At 40.6% G+C, this 21514-nt stretch overlaps 1 protein-coding gene and 1 pseudogene across 1 annotated transcript in view; one reads left to right on the top strand and one right to left on the bottom strand.

Annotated features, from left to right (window-relative positions):
* The window catches only part of Ccdc148 (coiled-coil domain containing 148), a 225082-nt gene that overhangs the window by 126588 nt on the left and 76980 nt on the right, over window positions 1-21514 (bottom strand). Inside the window, exons 2-6 of the mRNA XM_055600470.1 lie at window positions 21406-21468; window positions 19236-19357; window positions 5352-5455; window positions 601-683; window positions 234-382 (exon numbers count right to left, since the gene is read on the bottom strand). Coding sequence (XP_055456445.1) covers window positions 234-382; window positions 601-683; window positions 5352-5455; window positions 19236-19357; window positions 21406-21433 — 486 coding nt within the window. The 5' untranslated portion in view covers window positions 21434-21468. The remainder of the gene's footprint in view (window positions 1-233; window positions 383-600; window positions 684-5351; window positions 5456-19235; window positions 19358-21405; window positions 21469-21514) is intronic.
* Window positions 6472-6586, top strand: LOC129671788 (small nucleolar RNA SNORA17; annotated as a pseudogene).

Raw genomic sequence — 21514 nt, 5'->3', positions numbered from 1 at the left:
TTCAACTCTTCTATTTGGGACAAAATACATTACATTGTGTGTGTTGTTGTTTTCCTGCATGAATGTCTGTATAAGGCTATCAGATTACCTGGAACTGGAGTTACAGACAGTCGTGACCTGCCATGTGGGTGCTGGGAATTGAACCTGGCTCCTCTGAAAGAGCAGCCAGTGCTCCTAACCACTGAGCCATCTCTCCAGCCCAACATTATGTTTTTAAAAAGCAACATACTGACCTCTTCCAGAACCGATGGTGAGTTAGATCCCTTACTGTAGGGTGCATACTGGGAAGTATGGTACTGTCTCTTCAGGCCTGTTCTCATTTGGTGAATAGGGTCAATCACAGCTTTAAGATATGTGTACCATTGTTCTGACAGCTCTTTTTCTGTGTGAAGTTAAATTGAATCAAGGAGACATGTTATTATTTTAAGTAAAGAACAGATTGCTAGTTTATAGACTTTTTATATTTGTTTAGAAAAAAAACAGACAGGTGTTACTATTAAAAGAGCATGAAGTGAGGGACCAACTTTCATAGTTCCGAATAAAATTCCCCTTTATATGCAGGTTCAAAAAAAAAAAAAAGAAGAAGAAGAAGATACTCACCAAAATTCATAAGCTCACAAAAACATTCGTTTCCAATGCTCTCCTCATTGAGACAAGATTTTATTTCAGACTCCAATTTACATCTGAAACAGACATGATCTCAATCAATTTCTTTATAGTCATAATCATGCATATAGGCTTCAAAGCGAGTGGGGTGGGAACAGTTCGTCGATTTTGGCTTTGCTCACTTCCTGGAGCCCTGTTCTGAGCTCCTAACATGGGCAGCAGCCCCTGCAGGTCTTGGCAGCATGCCACATTAAACACCCCAGGGCACCTGGAAGGCACCCCAAGTTCAGTATTCAGCTCAGAAAGATTCCCAAGGCAGCAGGTTGGAGATGAGGGGCAAGTAGTAGGGACGGTAGCTGAAGAGGAGGCGAGAGGACCATCTGGATTCACATGGAAGCCAGGAAGTTCAGAGGTGATGTCTGACTCAGGCAAATGGGAACAAAAGAATATTTTGTTTTTATCCAGGAATGATCAATAAATCTTTACAAACTTTTACTAAATTTTTAAAGATACACTCATTCTTAGAGTAAAACCATAATAACCTCTAGGTGAGAACCCAACACAATTATATTTTTATGCCCCTTGTTAATATAAATAAATTTGAGATTTGTTGTTAATGTATACCTTAATATTAAAATGCCATGAAAAATTGGAGTTATTATAATAGTTTAATATGATTATTATTTTCTCTGACTACATGAATTTTATATAGTTGAAATAACAGCATGTGTAACAATTCCTGTTGTAGCTTTATGGAGTTACTTTGCTTATTGCTGATGTTTTACACTATTCCCAAGCACTTTTCAGGAGTATTCATATGTAAACGTGCCATCACCTTTCAAGCCAGTTCGTATGTGTGAATAAAGGAGAAAGGCTCTCCTCATGATACTTCTCTATCTCTCAGCAGGTAGTTTTTTCCAGAAATGGGGGGAGGATGTACCTCTGTGTGCACCTCTATGTATATATCTTCATGTGCTTGAGTGTGTGCTCAAAAGACCAGAGGTCAACCTTAAGTGTCTTTCCTTAGGTTCTGTCTACCATTTTGAGACAGTAACTCTCACTGGCTTGTACGTCACCCAATAGGCCAGACTGGCTAGCCAGTGAGCCCGGGACTCCATCTGTCTTCACCTCTGCAGCTCAGGGATCACAAGCGCATGCTGGACTCTAGCTTTATTTTACACTTGGTTTCTGGAGCTCAAACTCAGCCTCTTGGGCATTTTAACTAAGCGCTACCAGCTGAGCCATTCCCCAAGCCTTTGTTCCTAAGAGCATATCTGCAACTGTTGCGTGTAGAGTGGATGCTTTTTTATTAGTATGTACGTATGTATGTACATATTTATTCATTCATTTGTTTGTTTGTTTTATAGCCCTGGCTGTCCTAGAACTCCCTCTGTAGACCAGGCTGGCCTCAAACTCAGAAATTTGCCTGCCTCTGCCTCGTGAGTGCTGGAATTAAGTCATACACCAAAACTGTCCAACATTTTTTTCAGAATTTAATCAGAATTCACTTTAAAACAGAGTTGTTTACACACAAACATAGCACTCACACAACCAGATTGGCTCCTTCTATTTTGGGGGCCGAGGAAACAAAAATAGGTCCATAAATTGCCAGAAAAGGGAACTGTTGTGCTTCTTTGGTGATCCGAGGGAACCAGTTCCCCACCCAGATCTTTGAACTCTCAGGCAAGGGTGAGGTCTGTACAGGACTTGGACGCACCCTTCACCCGTTGAACCATCAGCAAAATGGCTGCACTACAGACAGTGATATATCATAGAGTCTACAAATGACTGCACCAAAGCTCACTGTGTCACAGAAGGAAATGGCAGGAAAGGCTCCTGGGAACATGTTATAGACTCCACAGGGAAAATAATTTGAGTAAGCTCTCCAAACTTCTGATTAAACTTTACAACTTTAAATAGTAAACAAACTTGATACTTGGAAATTTTATCTAGTTCCCTAAGTGCATATTTCAAGGTACTAACTTGTGCATACATATATGTGTATGCATATATGTTTACTAGTAGAGGCTAGAGGTTGACATTAGGCATCTTCTTTAATCACTCTCCACCTCATTTTTTAATATTTAAAAGATTACTTATAGGACTGGGAGTGGAGAGGACCAAGATGCCCTGCCCATGTAGCCCATCGGCAAACCAGTCTCTAAGTGGGTTCTTTAGTAAGGGGAACAGGGACTGTCTCTGACATGAACTCAGTGGCTAGCTCTTTGATCACCTTGCCCTAGTAGGTGGACTTACTAGGCCACAGAGGAAGAGGATCCAGACAGTCCTGATGAGACCTGATAGGCTAGGGTCACATAGTAGGGGAGAAGGACCTCACCTATCAGTGGGCTTGGAGAGGGACATGGTGGGGGAAGAGGGAAGAAGGGTGGGACCAGGAGGAGATGATGGAAGCAGCTACAGCTGGGATACAAAGTGAATAAATTGTAATAAATAATAATAATAATAAAGAAAAAAGATTGATTTATGTTTTGTGTTCTGCTGACACATATGTATAAGCCTGCTAACACGTATGTAGGTGCACGCTGTACATGTCTAGTACCCTGGGCTTGGAGTTACAGCCAATTGCCAGACTTCCTGTGGGTCCTGGGATTCTAACCTGAGTCCTCAATAAGAGCAGCCAGCACTCTCAGCAGCTGAGCCAGCTCTCCCGCCCTCAGCCTATTCTCTGAGAGAGGGTTTCTCACTCAGCCTGGAGCTTGCCTGCCCAGCTGGGTTTGCTGGCCAGCCAACTCCAAGGATTCTTTGGTCCTCACATCATGCCAGGCTTTTATCATATGGGTAGTAGAGATGGAGCCTGGGTCCTTGTGTCTCCCTCCCTCTCAAGCTCTTTACCAACTGAACTGTCTCCCAGCCCACCATCCTCCCTTGGTTTTGACTAGCAAGGCTGGAGAACTAGATCTACCTTTACGTAAATGGAATATTTGGGGGGGAGGGGAGGCAGTCCACTCCCAGATAATGGAAAACAGGGGGAAAAAATACCATTGTTTCAACCCCAGCTTCCCACATGCTAGCTTTTCCTCATTAAAGGAAGTACAGATTTGTGTGTTTCATTTATTTATTTGTTTGTTTGTTTATATATTTGTCAGGGACTCGCCAGGTTAGCCTGGAACTTGCTCCTGCCTCAGCATGCTGAGTGCTGAGATTACAGGTGCCATCCCTTGTGCCAGGCAGATTTCCCGAGGTAGACCAATACAGCTCTTCAACTACGAATCTGCCTAAGGTCCCTTCATTCCCGCAAATCTAGCCACTTCTCTAACAGGTCTCCTATTGCTATTAGTTTTCTGTTTCACTGGATGTATACAATAATTACCTCACATTCTAGAATAACACAGAAAATTATCTTGGCATTCTTTCTTCTGTCCAGGGTTTATAGGTTTGCAGTCCTCGAAGTTGTCCTCCCTGGAGAATTCCCCTCCTTCAACCCCTCTGTGCCCTCCAAGCTCAGCCAACAGAACAAGTTTCCATAATGGTATGCATGTGACTCATCTGTCTGGCTCAAGATCAACTCAGTCCACACATTAGGGAAGAAGTAGAATGGCCAAGGTTTATAAAATGAGAAAGAGAGAAAGAGAAAGAAAGAAAGAAAGAAAGAAAGAAAGAAAGAAAGAAAGAAAGAAAGGAAGGAAAGAGTCTTCTTTTGTTTGTGTTTGCCTTGGTGTCCATTATATTAAAGCTAACAAGAGGCTTTCCTTTTTATTGCATTTCAAGTTATGCAAATTTAAAAAAAAATTTTAGTGTTCTCAAATACTTTTTTTTCTATTAGAGATGACGTTTGAACGGTTTGGTGTGTGCCAAACCCTTCAAATTTGGTTTTTGTAGCCTAAGGATGCTGTGCAATTTATGGTGTTTTCTTTTCCTGTTATAAATTTCATCCTAATCTAACTCCCTCTTCAGCCGTGAGCCCTGCACCTTGCATGTGGGGATCACAGACAGAGTAAGAACCTCTCATTGACACGAAAGCACACAAGTTGGAGGCAAAGGCAATGGAATTCGGAAACTTGACTTAGGCTACAACCGCAACAACGCTCTGTCTTCCTAAGAGTAAGTACATGTAATGACATTTTTTTTTTAAAGCAGAGTTTATAAATAATGCATTGTCAGAGCAAATGAGCAAGCCTCAAGTGTGGAGAAAGACATCTGCTTTCTCTCTCCATCTTAACTTTTGAAAAGAAAACTATTTCTGCAGTGCTGATATTTAAGATCAAATGTCGAATTATTATTTTGTCTTAATTCATTTTTGATGGCTACAAATAGTAGCAGGATGCAAATCAAAATTTCATGAGTCACAGTGCAACATGGAGCCAACAGTGAGCCACCTTAAGTCTTCAGTTCCCGTGTCTTGAGGGCATTTATTAACCTTCCGTGTGCCCACTGTGAAACGGTGACTGTGACATTTGCCCCTGAGGGGCCTCTGCTTTACATAGAGAGAAGCCTGTAGCCAGTATCAGTGTGTGATACATACACACAGCCGAGCCTGAAGCAGGGGGTACAAAAGAGGGTGAAAGTGGCAGATAGAGGTGACTGTCCCTTAGCCCATCAGGAAGCAAAAGCATCTCCATACACACCCTGCTTTCCGTTCAGAGTGAGATAAGAAAACGTCGCTCACCTTCAAACAACTCTCAGTTCTGATTGTGTGGTTTAACTAAGATCAGGCACTATAGATGTGAAACCCCAGGGGTTCCCACCCATTCTCACCGACCTGGGGGGTGGGGGTCCTGTCTCACCTGACTCCCTTCAGCCGCTCCTGCTCCTGACGCCACACCTTCTTGTGCTGCTTGATCAGCATTTGCTCTTTAGCCGCCTTTGAAGTCTCCATAGTTTTTCTGATCTACGTTTAGAGGAGGAAACAGAAGAGTAGCAATGTTCGAGCTTTTTAAAATGTATTTTCTCAGATCTGAGGCGAGCTGGGGAGAGGTGCAAAGTGGTGAATATGCTCAAAATACATGCCCAAACTTCTTGAAGAATTCCTAAAAATACTGTATTTTAAAACCGTTTTTCCACAAAAGAAAGGTTTCCTGTTTTCACAATCATCGCTGGTCTGTCTTCTAACCCACAAGCCATCTAAAATAAGTACTGGAGAGGGGAGCTGTGCACTGGGGTGCATGCCAATCATCCCAGCACTCAGGGCATGGAGGCAGGAGAATCAGGAGTTCAAGGCTAGCCTTAGATAAAGCAAGAATACGAGGCTCTCTCAAAGAACAAAATACCAGTTAGAAGAAAGACAAAATGGCTTGGGATAGTGACCAATTTGAGAGCCCTGTTTAGGATGTGCAAAAAATGTAAAGTTGCTGTGTTTTGTTTGTTTGTTTGTTTTGTTACTTTTTTTGTTGTTTACTTTTTGCTTGCATTTTAAAATATTTATTTATTGTCACTTTATGAGCAGGGGTGTTTTGACTGCGCTTATGCCTGTGCACCTCATGTATGCACAGAGGCGAGAAGAGGGTGCCAGATGCCCTAGGACTGGAGTTACAGGTAGTTGTTAGCCACCATGTGGCTCCTGGAAACCAAATCTGGGTCCCCTAGAATGGCAGTGAGGGATCTCACCTGCTGAACCCCCTCCCCAGCAGTGACATTCTGGTTTTTATGCAAAAAAGTAATCCCCAAACTTCCTTCTCAAGGAAGGCTTTTCAAGCGTTTCCATACATTTTCCCCCGCTTTGGACACATGTTCCCTATGAGGTATTTAGGTAGCATTATTCCTGTCTTATACATGAGTGTGCCAAAGGCCAGAAGATTTGGTTCAAAGATTTGGTCAAGACCATGAAGCCTGTGAGCATTGCAGTCGTGGGTCCTTGGTGTTGGGTCGGCTGGAGCCTGAACCCTCGTCATGAGATGGGAAAGATCCCCTGCCTCCAGAGGTGTTGCCGTTGTGGCTGCAGTGTCGCATGTGCGTCAATAGGTGGCAGAGAGGGGCAAGGCTGTCACATGCTCAGTGTTTTGAGCCTGTGATGACCACCAATCCCACGCCAGGCAGGCCAGGGAGGGCTCCCAGGATGGGGACAAAGTTGGAGACTAGAAGAACCTGGTGCACGTGAGCCTTCGAGTGACAAAAGGGCACACAGGGTGAGAAGCCAGCCTGAGGCAACCACCAGACTGGCACATGGTGCCTGAACAGGGAGATAGCCTGAACCGACCACCAGTTCCGTGCTGCACAGGCCTCGGGAAGGAGGAGAGACCACACCCGAGATGACCGCTGCCCAGCACCGTAACACAGAAGTGGGCCATAGCGCTCCTGAGACCCCTCCTGGGATGACTGAGCCATTCAGAGACCCCAGGCAATACTAAGAGGAGCAAGTAAGTGGTAGAGAAACGGAAGGGAAAGAGAAGCAGAAGAATGTGGGCATAATGAAGAGAGGCAGAACTGAAGATTCGAGGGCACTTAGGAACGGCCTGATGTGAGTTGCTGGTGATGCCACTTGGGACCATGGTTGGGTCCCGGCCTGTACTGCCACTGGTGGTCACATCTGGGTCTGTGGCCCTGCAGCAGCAGGGGTCTGTTACCACCAAAGATCAAGAGGATGTCCCTGGTCCGGGATGCCACCCTGGGGTAATACTGATATCTGAGGGCTATGCAGAACTGGCCCCATCCCTCACCTGAGCATCATGGGAGAGCTGGCTCTGGGGGCATGAGAGCAGGAGTGTTGACCCCATGCTTAGCCAGCTGCAGTACTTAGGAGGGCAGCCCCACACATTGTGGGAGTTTCAGGATACAAGTGTGTGGGAGAGCCGGCCTTACCACTGTCTCTCAAACAGTGGCATGGATGAGAAAGAGAACCCTCTTCCCCTTTCACTCCTCACCACCTGTGACAGGTCCTGGGGTCATGAGAGCAGGAGACTTGGCCCTGTACCTCACCTGGGCAGCACAGAAGAGCTGACCTTGGCAAGGGCACGGGCAAGCCAGCCCCAAGGGTATGAATGTGGGAGAGCTGACACCCCCCCACTTGTCTGCCTGTGTGGTGACCAAGGCAAGGAAGAGATGCCCCTGCCCTGCCCCTCCCTGCCCCCCTTGCCACCTCTAGCAGGCCGGAGAGCTGGCCCCCAGGTCATCAAAGTGGGAGAGCTGGCCCTGCCCCTCACCTGCTGCAGCACTGGGGAGAGCAGGATTTGCACCTTACCTGGGCAGCATGGTAGAGCTGGCCCTACCAGCTCTACCAGGGTGTGAGGGTTGCAGGTAAGCAGGCTCCGAGGACAGGAGAGTAGGAGAGTCAGCCCTGCCTCTTGTCTGTTCAGTAGTGGTTTCATCGAGGAAGAGAGACCCTCCTCCCCTACCTCGTCCTGCCATCTATGGCAAGCAGGAGAGCTGGTCCTGAGAGTGGGAGAACTGGTCGTGCCCTTCACTGCGACACGACACTCAGAAGAGCGGGCCCTGCACCTCACCTGGCCAGCTCGGTAGAGCTGGCCACGGCTGCAGGGTTTCGGGAAGGCCACCAGATCAACCATCTCAGATACCTCTCAGGCCCAGATCCAGGGCTTTGAGTTGGCCCACCGAAAACATCTATCCCCTCAATAGACTGCTGGAGTGCCTGAAGGGGCTGGTTCTACAGATCCAAAACTACTGAACAACAACAGGATGCCTGAGAGGAGTCCCAGTGAGAACCCACTGTAGCTGGAGTAGCAGAAGCCAGAGGCCTTGTACCAGACCGCTGAGTCATTGCAATGAACATTTGCAACCAAAGAAGTTAAACAAAAGGGTGTACTGTGGAATACACAGTGACACACTACAGCTTCCACAAGGTTTATTTTTCTCTGTTGGGTGTGAGGTTGCAAGGATGGAGGGTAGACACCAGAGGAGGAGGAGATAATTGGGATCAGGGTACATGGTGTGAAATTTACAGAGAACCAATAAAAAAAAGGTTTTTGTTTTGTTTTGTTTTGTTTTGTTTTTTTAAATATAGGAGAGGTTCATTAAACTCATTGTTAGGGGACCTGGCTTTAGTCCCAGCTTCAGAATTCAAGAAAAGGACCAGGAACAAGCAACTGCAGTCATTCAACTTCATAGTTTTATAAATAAACTTTTCAGACTCAGGAAAATCATTATTACAAGGTAATTAACAAAGAAATATTGAAAAACTATGGAGGATGGAAACTTAATTTTCCCACTAAATGTAGTGTTCCCTGAGTCCCACGGCCTTTTAACATGCAGGATACGAGTGCTTTGCAGCCAACTTCTGCCAGGCTTGGGTCTCTTGCCATCTCCCTGTTCTGTGCCCAGGCAGAAAGTAGCCTCTTTCTCAGATGCCCCATTCAGCTGGCTTCCAGCTGGTTCATACAAAGGAAGATGCCAGCTGTGGAAGTTTGGAAGGAGGGAGACAAAGCAAAGCCAAAGGAACATCGGCATTACCCATCCTCCTCTTTTCAGAAGGTTCTCGGGCTTTCCAGTGCGCCCACTTTTCCCTGGACATCGTTCCAATGGCTCTGAGGTTTCAGCCATCATCCCATTCCTTTGTTCCATCCTTCTTACCTGAGGGTGGCAGGAACTTCAGCGCTGTCCATCTCTATGCTGCCCTGCAGTCCTCTTCCAACACCAAAGGCTGCTTGACTCCAAACCCCCAAGTAGCGTCTGATTCTCAGTTAGACTCTGCCTAGAGCCAACACTTTTAAATATGTATGAATGTAAAAATCAGGGCTGGAGTGATGGCTCAGTGGATAAGAGCACTGGATGCTCTTGCAGAGGGCCCAGGTTCGATTCCCAGCACCCACATGGTGCCTCACAACCTCCTATAAATTCAGCTCCAGGAGATCTGACCACCTCTTCTGGCCTCTGTGTGCACTGTCCTCACATGCATAAACCCACACAGACACACATGTACAGAGGCTACAGAATAATATAAGTAAATCCTTAAAAGAGAAAGAATCAGAAACGTGACAAAAGTACCCACATTTCATACTTTCTCTGCTACTAAACCACATCAGTACTTTGATAGCTGTAAAATATCAATAATGAAGATGTAAAAACTTGAGAAGACAAGTTCCAAAATGGGATCTCATAATGCATGCTATTTCCAGCTGCTGTTCGCTGATTACTTTAACCTTGAGTTTATCTCTGTGCTCTTCCGGTTTCTGATTCAAAATTAGGGACATGGGCAAACAAATTAATCCAAAGAATGACTTCAAAAAGAAATTCATGAGAATGTTATAATTATGAAGTTGAAGAAAAGTTAGGTAGGGGACATTGGTAAAAACATACAGTTTTTACCTATTGAAAAATGAAAGAACGGGGTTTTTCTACAACTTGGCACACTAGCACTTGAGTTAAGGATGTCTAAAAACGTATTTCAAATTTTTGCCATCTACTGTCTCTAAAGCTTCTTGCAACAGACAGAACTTTAAAATTAGATTCCTTTGACATATTTGGTCCATGTTGTACGAAAAATTAAAACGCATTGGTGGAAGATGTGAACATATTTTTTATAGCTTAAGGAAAAAAAAAATCAATGTTGTTGCCTTTGGGCCCAGGGAAAGGCCAATTAAATGGACTATAAAAATCAAAAATCAAGCTACTATTTTTCACTAGACACTGTGTACAACATCTTAATTTTTGTTTTTTGCTTTGTTTTTGGAAATTCACCCATTGAGTTTTATCCTCAGGCTACAAATGAAGAAAAACAAAGCCTTTATAAGAACGCAAAGGTTTAAAGTCGTATCTTCATCAACAGAGATTGCTAGATGATTCAAATCCATTTTACTGGGCAATATGCAATATAAAATTATTTTAAGGTGGATAATAACTTATGCAGAATGCTAATGATTTAAAATATTTTAAGAAAAAATATCAAAAATAGTGAATTCACTAAAAGATTAAAAAAAAACAAAAGTCCACTGCATCTGATTTATTATGATTATCTGAGATATGAAATCACAATTAGGCCTTTTGAAACACTACAAAGACCTGTGGGTCAGAAGATCCAAGCAGTTCGGAAATGAGCATCTTTTCAGTGTACAGCTGAAGCTATCGCGCAGGTGCTCATACGTTTGTCAAAATTCACCAGGATGTACTGTGAGCATCATCAATAAAGAACTGTCAACACAACACAAAGGAAAACAGCACCCTAAGCTGCAATTCCTCATCTGTCAGGCTGCCAGTGACTGAACAAAGCATTCCACGAGGCTCTTGTCAAGTACGCTCACTCTTAAATTCTAATGGAACTAGAAAATGAAACAAGCCCACAGAAAGTAATATGGCTATGCATAAGGCATTTTCATAGATTAACTATGACCTAGCAACTTCGTTTATAGAAATATACGTGCAAACCATCTTGGCAAAGGTATACAAAATTATTCACTGCAGCACCATTTACAATAGAAAAATGGGGAGCAAAAATTCCATCAGTAAGTGTTCTTTCCAAAGTAAATTGAACCTGAATCTGATCAGGTCTCTAGATATATCTACTAATTTACAGGAAATACAAAGAGAAAAACATGCTTCATTGCACAAGACGATGCAGCCAGCATAGTTCAAACTGTGAGGGATTATAAAGGCCAATAATGTGACTTCCTCAAGACACAGTGTAGAACTACAGGAGGATGGAGGAAGAAGCCTACCAAAAATGAATGTCTGGATGTAATGTCCAGATTGTACTTGGATGCCTATTTGAATAAATCTTGAGAAAATCTTCTGAGGCAATAATTTAACAATAATTAGGTATATTTAATATTTAATATTAATTATTTAATCATTAATATTTAATAATAATTAGGTCATACAAATTAATGCGAAGTTAACATTTTTATACACAGTGGTAGAATGATTGGGCTTTTACGGTCTAATGTCTGAGAGTGACACACTAAATGTTTCTGAGTGAAATATTATAACGTGTTTTATTTGCTTCAGGACAGTTTAGCATGGGGGAGTGTGTGGTAGGATCAGAAACAAAACTCTGGCCAGAGCTGATCCTTTGTGAAGTTGGATCATGTCACAGAGTGACTCAGCACACCATTCAAACTAATTGCATTTATGTGTGTAATTTTCTATAAGGCTAAAAAGATTTAATGGAAGGATACTTGAATCGAACAAGAAGACACATCCATCCTAAGCCAAGAAATTTAAATAAAAATAATTATGAAGATTGCTTTTAAGCCTAATGAACTGTGAACAGAGACATGCTGTACCAAAAACTGGCCTTAGTTTCCAGCCCAGGTCCACTAGACAGCTTCAGATTAGAGCTCGATCTTTGGAAGGCTCGATGTCTACCTCAGAGTCTCGCCGCAGCACATCTACCCCACACTCCCATGTCAATAACAACACCCTGGCAAGCGGCAGAGCAGTCCAGATCTAGCTGGAGGCGCCATTTTTTCCTTATGGGTCTACATGTCAACATCCTATTGCCCTGTGTCTATTTAATGCTGCCAGAGTAAAGCTCTGTAACCACTAACAATGGCAGTCAAGACTGTTAATCTCTCTGTAAAAACTGAACACACAAGTAGTAAAATGAACAGAAAAATAGACATGACTAATACAAATATTCAAAGTGAGTTGTTATCTATATGATATAAGAAATAATAATTCTTTGAGCCTGTACACATTTTATAAAAATGTAAGTAACAATATAAGCAAGACTAATAGAGATAATATCGGTAATGCTAGTTAATACAGACTGTTTGGCATATAAGCATCCATAAAGTTAAAATAGATTTTAAGATCTTTATTTAATTCCCAGTTATTTAATTGTTTTTAAGTCCTGGGTCTTTTAAGGAAACTCTTATTAGGAATTGTTTGCATCTTAAAAAGTAAATTAAAGCAAAATGTCAATATGAAGCCTAAAAATTGAATGAGAAGAGAAAAATCCCAAAACTCATGTATAATAACACTCCTAACATATCTTCCTTAATCCAGATATAATAAAAATGTAAATTACATGAAGAAATATTAAAGTGTTAGAAAATGATGTAGTAGTTCTCAAAACACATTCATTCTCACTAACCAAAACATGAGGCCACAGATAAGACACTGCTTTCAAAGGACACTTCCTTGTCTTATGAATTGTGGGGATTAAAAACTGGAATCAAAAACTTAACAAAATGATCACTACAGATCATTTGAGCCATTTTCAATAATTATAGAAATCTACCAAAGTACAAATTTTAGGTGCCATTACTTCTAGAAAATATGTGACCAAAAAACTTCTTTGGGGAATATGTTCTACTATAAACATAGCAGCTGGGAGGAATGCCTGCATGGCTTCACACTTGTGAATCCAGGGGCCTGAGGTGACATCTAAAAGCTGATGCTGGAGAGAACTTTCTGGTCTTGTACATAATGTTAAAAATGTAAAGCTTTGGCCTGTCCCACCTGGGTCACAGACACCGAGCCCAGTGAAGGTGAGCTGGGCATGAGACCCAAGCAGCATTGTCCCCCATCTTGAGGAGGCCTGTGTAGCACCGAGCCCCTCCTGCTTCCCATCTGCTTAGCCCACCTGAGATACAGACAGTGAGCTCAGCAGAGGAACCACCAGGCTGGCTAACACCAAGTCAACCAGATGGCAAGGGGCCAGCATAAGAACACAAGCAACAAAACCCAGGGCCATATGACACCAGCAGAAACCAGCAGTCCTACCACAGTAAGCCCCTGGAGATACTATCACACCTGAAGTGCAAGAAAAAGATCTTAAATATGAAGTTATGAAAATGACAGATGCCTTAAAGGAAGAAAATAAAGCTCTCAAAGTAGCACAGGAAAATACACTCAAACAGATGAAAGAACTGAACAAATCCCTTAGAGAAATTAAAGAAATACAGGAAACTACAATCAAACAAGAGAAGAAAATAAATAAAACTGTTCAAGACCTAAAAATGGAACAAGAAGCAACAAAGAAAACACAATCTGAGGCAATACTGGAGATAGTAAACCTAAGGAAGAGAACAGGACCTACAGACACAAGCAAACATCACCAACAGAATACAAGAGATAGAAGAGAGAATCTCAGGACTAGAAGATACGATTGAAAAAAAGAATCGATGTAGCAGTCAAAGAAAATATTAAATCTAAAAAGCTCCTGACACAGAACATCCAAGAAATCTGGAACACTATGAAAAAAATCAAACCTAAATATAATAGAAATAAAAGAAGGAGAAGACTCCCAGCTCCAAGGCCCAGAAAATATTTTTCAACAAGATCATAGAAGAAAACTTTTCCAACCTAAAGAAAGAGATGCCTATAAACATACAAGAAGCTTACAGAACACCAAATAGATTAGACCAGAAAAGAAAAGCACTCCACCACATAATAATCAAAACACTAAATGTACGGAGCAAAGAACGAATATTAAAAGCTGGAAGGGGAAAAGGTCAAATCACATATAAAGGCAAACCTATCAGAATTACACATGACTTCTCATCAGAAACTCTAAAAGCCAGAAGGGCCTGGACAGATATCTTACAGACACTAAGAAACCAGAGATGTCAGCCCTGCCTTCTATGCCCAGCAAAACTTTTAATCACCATAGAGGTAGAAAAAAACATATTCTATGACAAAAACAAATTTAAACAGTACTTATCAACAAATCCAGCCCCACAGAAGATACTAGAAGGAAAACTCCAACACAAGGAAGCTGACTACACCCACAAAACAATCACACAAACACACAGTACCATCACTAACATAAAAATAACAGGAATTAACAACTGGTTATTAATATTTCTTAATATCAATGGCATTAACTCCCCAATAAAAAGACCCATGTTAACAGAATGTATCCAAAAACAGGACCCATCTTTCTGCTTCATACAAGAAACACACCTCAGCAATAAAAACAGACATTACCTCAGAGTAAAGAGCTGGAAAAAGGTTTTCCAAGCATATGGACCCAAGAAGTAAGTTGGAGTAGCTATTCCAGATTCTAGTAAAATAGACTTTCAACCAAAATTAATCAAAAGAGATGGGGAAAGACACTTCAGAATCATCAAAGAAAAAATCCACCAACATCTCAATTCGGAACATCTATGCCCCAAATCCAGGGCACCCTCATTCATTAAAGAAACATTACTAAGGCTTAAATCACACATTGAAGCACACATATAAATAGTGAGACTCTTTGACATCCATTCTTTAAAATGGACAGATTAAGACAGAAACTAAATGGGGAAATAAAGAAACCAGCAGACGTCATGAATCAAATGGACCTAACAGATATCTACAGAACATTTTACCCAAAAACAAGAGAATATACCTTCTTCTCACCACCTCACAGAACTGTCTCCAAAATTGAACATATACTTTATCACAAAGCAAGCCTCAAAAGATATAAGAAAATTGAAATAAGCCCCTAAATCTTATCAGACCACCATGGCTTAAAGCTAGAACTCAACAACAACAGAAAGCCTACAAGCTCTTGGAAATTGAACAACTCCCTACTCAGTGACAACTGGTAAGGGAAGAAATAAAGAAAGACATTAAAGACTTTCTAGTATTCAATGAAAATGAAGGCACAATATACCCAAACTTATGGGACACAATGAAAGCAGTGCTAAGAGGAAATTTCATAGCACTAAGAACCTACCTAAAATAATTAGAGAGATCTCATACGAGTAACTTAGCAGCACACCTGAAAGCTCTAGAACAGAAGGAAGCAAATACAAGAAAGAGGAGTAGATGACAAGAAATAATCAAACTCAGGGCTGAAATCAATAAATTGGAGACAAAAAGAATGATACAAAGAATCAACTAAACCAAGAGCTGGTTCTTTGAGAATATCAATGAGATACAGACCTTAGCCAAACTAACTAAACAGCAGAGGGAGAGGATCCAAATTAACAAAATCAGAAATGAAAAGGGGGACATAACAATGAGGAAATCCAAAAAAATCATTAAGTCTTACTTTAAAAGCCTGTATTCCACAAAATTGGAAAATCTAAAGGAAATGGACAACTTTCTTAGTAGATTTCACCTACCAAAGCTAAATCAAGATCAGGTAAACAGTTTAAATAGTCCAATAACCTCTAAGGAACTAGAAGCAGTCATCAAAAGTCTTCCAACAACAACAACAACAACAAAAAGCCCAGGTCCAGATAGTTTTAGCACAGAATTCTACTAGACGTTCAAAGAAGAGCTAATAACAATACTCCTCAAACTATTCCACAAAATAGAAACTGAAGGAACATTGCCAAACTCATTCTACAAAGCCACAGTCACCCTGATACCTAAACTACACAAAGATTCAACAAAGAAGGAAAATTTCAGACCAGTTTCACTCATGAACATCAATGCAAAAATACTCTATAAAATACTTGCAAACTGAATCCAAGAACACATCAAATACATCATCCAACATGATCAAGCAGGCTTCATCCCAGGAATGCAGGGATGGTTCAACATGTGAAAATCCATCAATATAATCTACCATATAAACGACCTCAAACCAAAAAAATGACATGATCATCTCATTAGATGCAGAAAAAAACCTTTGACAAAATCCAATACCCCTTCATAATGAAAGTCTTGGAGAAATCAGGGGTACAAGGCTCATACCTAAACATAATAAAGACATAATAAGCAAGCCGATTGCCAACATCAAATTAAATGGTAAGAAACTCAAAGCAATTCCACTAAAATCAGGGACAAGACAAGGCTTCCCACTCTCTCCATACCTTTTCAATATCATACTTGAAGTTCTAGCTAGAACAATAAAACAACTAAAGGAGATCAAGGGGATACAAATTGGGAAGGAAAAAGTCAAAGTATCGCTATTTGCAGATGATATGATAGTATATGAGAAAAACTTCATGTCTCTGAAGAAAGGAATTGAAGAAGCTATCAGGAGATGGAAAGATGTTCCATGCTCATGGATTGGTAGGATTAACATAGTAAAAATTGCCTTTGCCATCTCACCAAAGGCAATCTACAGATTCAATGTAATCCCCATCAAAATACCAACACAGTTCTTTACAGACCTTGAAAGAACAATTCTAAACTTCTTATGGAAAACACACACACAGAGAATAGCTAAAACAATCCTATACAATAAAAGAATATCTTGAGGTATCTTCATCCTTGACTTCAAGCTATACCACTGAGAAATAGTAATAAAAACTGCATGGTACGGGCATAGAAATAGACTGGTTGACAAACAGAATCAAATCAAAGACTCAGAAATAAACCACATACCTATGGTCACTTGATTTTTTTACAAAGGAGCCAAAACCATACAGCGGAAAAAAAGACAACATCTTCAACAAATGGTGCTGGTCTAACTACATGTAGAAAAACACAAATAGACCCATATTTATCTCCCAACACAAAACTCAAATCCCTGTGGATCAAAGACCTCAATATAACACCATATAAACTAACTCTATTGGAAGAGAAAGTGGGGAAAAGCCTTGAACTCATTGATACAGTAGACAACTGCCTAAGCAGAACACCAACAGCTCAGGTTCTAAGATTAAGTATTAATAAACGGGAGCTCTTGAAACCTCTTGCTGAGACTGAAGCACCAACCAAGAACCATGCACGAACTGGACCTAGAACTCCTACATGTTCATGGACTTTTCTGTGACATTCCTTGGACTGTCTGCTTACTGTGGCAATAATAATTTGCAGTTGAAGCTAAACCAAGCAAACCATGCCCCATTTTGTTAGTTGCCTCAGTTTGTGGTGCTATAGCCGATAGAGATATGTAATTTCCCTATACTAAGGTATCACGTGTGCTTTTGCACTTGGAAGAATTTCCTTTTAAAAGATATGAATAATAAAAGCCACACAAAACTATCAAATCCTAAAACATTAAATATAAATTAGAACTTGTAAATCGGCATTCTGCCTCACCAGGTTTTTCAATGCAACCAAGCAACAACAAAAACGCTATTTTTAATGAATTCTATTCTTTGCACAAGAAAAATACACCATCTGACTAATCCTCAGCGATACATAACTCTAAAATACTATGCACAATCATTTGCATGTGGCCCCTTAAAATTCAGTCACAGTTCCCCTTTTCATGGTATCAGACACCTATTTGAGGGAAAAAAGAAAATAAAGAAAATTCCAGACTAGAAAATACCCGAGGGCATATTTATACAGCATTGGAGAAAGAGCACTCAGTCAGGAAATAAACCGTGGCCAGCACTTGCCAGAATATTTTACTTTTCCAATCAAGTTGAAAAATGTTAAAAAGCTAGTGAAATAACCATCTTTCCAAAAATAAAGGTGAATCCAGCTTAATGACGATGCTTCTAACAATTTGTAGTGCATATGAATTACAGCTCATCACTGTCAGGAGATCCAATGAACGTTAGCTGCTGCTCAGTACTGTCAATAGTTGGATATTCTACCAGCTATAACACTCCTAGGCATATATCCAAAAGATGCTCAATTATACAAGGACATTTCCTCAACCATGTTCATAGCAGCTTTATTTGTAATAGCCTGAAGCTGGAAACAACCCAGATGTCCCTCAGTTGAGGAATGGATACAGAAATTGTGGTACATTTACACAATGGAATACTACTCATCAGTTAAAAACAAGGAAATCATGAAATTTGCAGCCAAATGGTAGGATCTAGAAAAGATCATCCTGAGTGAGGTATCCCAGAAGCACACACATTGTATATACTCACTTATAAGTGGACATTAGACATATAATATAGGATAATCATACTAAAATCTGTACACCTAAAGAAGCTAATCAAGAAGGAGGACCCTGGGTAAGATGCTCAATCTTCATTCAGAAAGGCAAACAGGATGGACATCAGAAGAGGGAGAAAATAGGGAAGGGGACAGGAGCCTATCACAGCGGGCCTCTGAAAGACTCTGCCCAGCAGGGTATCAAAAGATATGCTGAGGCTCATAGCCAAACTTTGGGCAGAGTACAGGGAATCTTATGAAAGAAGGGGGAGATAGAAAGACCTGGGCGGGGGGTGGGGGGAGAGACAGGAGCTCCACAAGGATAGCAACAGAAGCAAAAAATCTGGACACAGGGGTCTTTTCTGATACTGATACTCTAACCAAGGACCATGCATGGAGATAACCTAGAACCCCTGCACAGATGTAGCCCATGGCAGTTCAGTCTCCAAATGGGATCCTTAGTAAGTGGCTGTCTCTGACACGAACTCAGTGGCTGGCTCTTTGATCACCTCCACCTGAGTGGGGAGCAGCCTTACCAGTCCACAGAGGAAGATAATGCAGCCAGTTCTGATGAGACCTGATAGACTAGGGTCATATGGAAGGGGAGGAGGACATCCCCGATTATTGGACTGGGGGAGGGGCATAGGAAAAGAAGAGGGAGAAAGGGTAGGATTGGGAGGGGATGGGGGAGAGGGCTACAGCTGGGATACAAAGTGAATAAACTGTTATTAATAAAAATAAAATAAAATTTTAAAAAATAGTTGAGATTCTAAAAACTATCTAGACAGTTACATAGTTTCTAGTTTCAATGTAAATACTATCCTATCTCCTAGTAATTCAGTTTACCAAACTTAAAAACAAAAACAAAGACCTCCAGGCCAGACAGTGATGGTGTAAACCTTTTACCCCAGCAGTTAGGAGACAGAGGCAGTCAGATCTCTGTGAGTTCGAGGCCAGCCTGGTCTACAGAGTGAGTTCTAGGATGGCCAAAGCTACACAGAGGAACACTGTCTTGAAACGCAAAATCAAAAACAAAAAGCAAAACCTCTAACCTTCAGCTCTGTGGAAGCAGACGCTAACTTCCTGGCGTTGGCTAAGGCACGTAACTGTTGGTAGTCTGCTGGCTTATACCTGGAATTTCTCATCCCGTTTTTCATGTGGAATGTCAGGATATCTGTTTTTTTCACAAAAAGAGAAAAATGACAGAGAAATGATGCCACATCATTAAAAATCATAATTTAGGTAAGGGAAAATATTGAGGTTATATCATATTTTTATTTGGAAAAGCAAATAAAAGTTGGTCACAACATTCATGATATACCTAATACTTTGTGTCTAAAAGAACATGGCTGCTGCATTTCTTATACAACATTGTTTCCAAAGAGTACAGAAAGAGCAAGTCTGTGTGAGCTAGAACATGGCCAAGGCCAGAAATTATGATGCTATTCAATTTGCTTACATTTCAGACATTTTAAAAATGTGTTAGGCATCAACAGGAAATATTTAAGCATCACATCTCTATTAATCAAACTACACAGGAGATATTGAAGTCATCAATAAATTTCTAAGTCAAAAAGTTAAATTTGAAAAAAAAGTTTTTAAAATTAACACTAAATATGTAATCATTCAAATAAGATTCTAACTATGTAAAATATTCATATACTCTCCACCTAAAGACATACAATCTCTTAATTTAGTAGATTTACCTTGTTGATAAATCACAAAAAAAAGGTCTACTAAAGCCAAGGCATAAATCCCAATTACCTAGAAACAACACCCTTCACAATAGCCACAAAGGACTTAAAGTACCTTGGTGTAATTTTAACCAAGCAAGTCAAAGACTTGTATGAAAAAAAAAAAAAAAAATTCAAGTCTCTGAAGAAAGAAATTGAAGATCTCAGAAGATGGAAAGATCTCCCATGCTCATGACTCAGCAGGATTAACATAGTAAAAATGGCCATTTTACCAAAAGCAATCTACAGATTCAATGCAATTCCCATTAAATTACCTACACAGTTCTTAACAGAACTTAAAAGAAAAATTCTCAACTTCATATGGAATAACAAGAAAGTCAGAATAACTAAAACAATCCTCTACAATAAAAGATCTTCTGGAGGCATCTCCATCCCTGATCTTAAGCTGTACTATAGAGCAACAGTAATAAAAAACTGTATGGTGCTGGCATAGAAACAGAATGGTGGGTCAATGGAATCAAACAGAAGACCCCAAAATAAATCCACATACTTATGGACACCTGATTTTTGACAACGATGCCAAAACCATACAATGGAAAAAAAAAAAAAAAGACAGCATCTTCAACAAATGGTGCTGGTCTAACTGGATGTCTACCTGTAGAAAAATGCAAATAGTCCCACATTTATCATCCTGCACAAAACTAAAGTCCAAGTGGATCAAAGACCTCAACATAAAAACAGACACTCTAAACCTGTTAGAAGAAAAAGTGGGGAAGAGTCTTGAGCTCATTGGCACAGGAGACAACTTCCTGAACAGAGCACCAACAGCACAGGCTCTAAGAGCAACAATCAATAAATGGGACCTCATGAAACTGAAAAGCTTCTGCAAAGCAAAGGGCACTGTCCTCAGAACAAAACAACTGCCTACAGACTGGAAAAAGGATCTTCACCGACCCTATATCTGACAGAGGACTAATATCTACTATATATAAAGAACTTAAGTTAAACACCAACAAACCAAAGAATCCAATTAAAAATGGGATACAGACCTAAACAGAGAATTCTCAATAGAGGAATATCGAATGGCAAAGAAACACTTAAAGAAATGCTAAATGTCCTTAGTCATCGGGGAAATGCAAAGAGGAATATCGAATGGCAAAGAAACACTTAAAGAAATGCTAAATGTCCTTAGTCATCGGGGAAATGCAAATCAAAATGACCCTGAGATTTCATACCTAAATAATTCTAACAAGACTTTGTATACTTTGTATTAATGTAAATAACTAATATCTGCTATAAGAGAATCCAAATGTCTTTAGGAAAAACATCAGAAGAAGGCCTCACTGACCTGTGCCCAGCTGTGACTAAAACAGACCCTGTGCACAAGAACTGGCCAGTCATTCAGTGTAAGCAAAACCAGTTTTCTTTATTAAAATGTGAGAAATCAGCATTCTAAGTTTGTATCATTTCAAAACTGCATAATATGCTATAAATCAAAAAGGACAGATGGAAGTAGGAAAAAAAATACCTGAGCTGTCATTTCTGTGAATCATCATGAACGGTCAGTCTCTTCTATTCACGCTTCCTGTATCTGTCAAGGAACAAGAAACAGTTTAAGTTTTACAGACTCATTTTCT

The sequence above is a fragment of the Psammomys obesus genome, unplaced genomic scaffold (genome assembly GCF_907164565.1).
Source record: "Psammomys obesus unplaced genomic scaffold, mPsaObe1.curated_primary_1811, whole genome shotgun sequence".
NCBI lineage: Eukaryota > Metazoa > Chordata > Mammalia > Rodentia > Muridae > Psammomys > Psammomys obesus.
The sequence above is the reverse complement of the archived record's forward strand: the minus strand, read 5'-3'. Positions and strand labels throughout refer to the sequence as shown.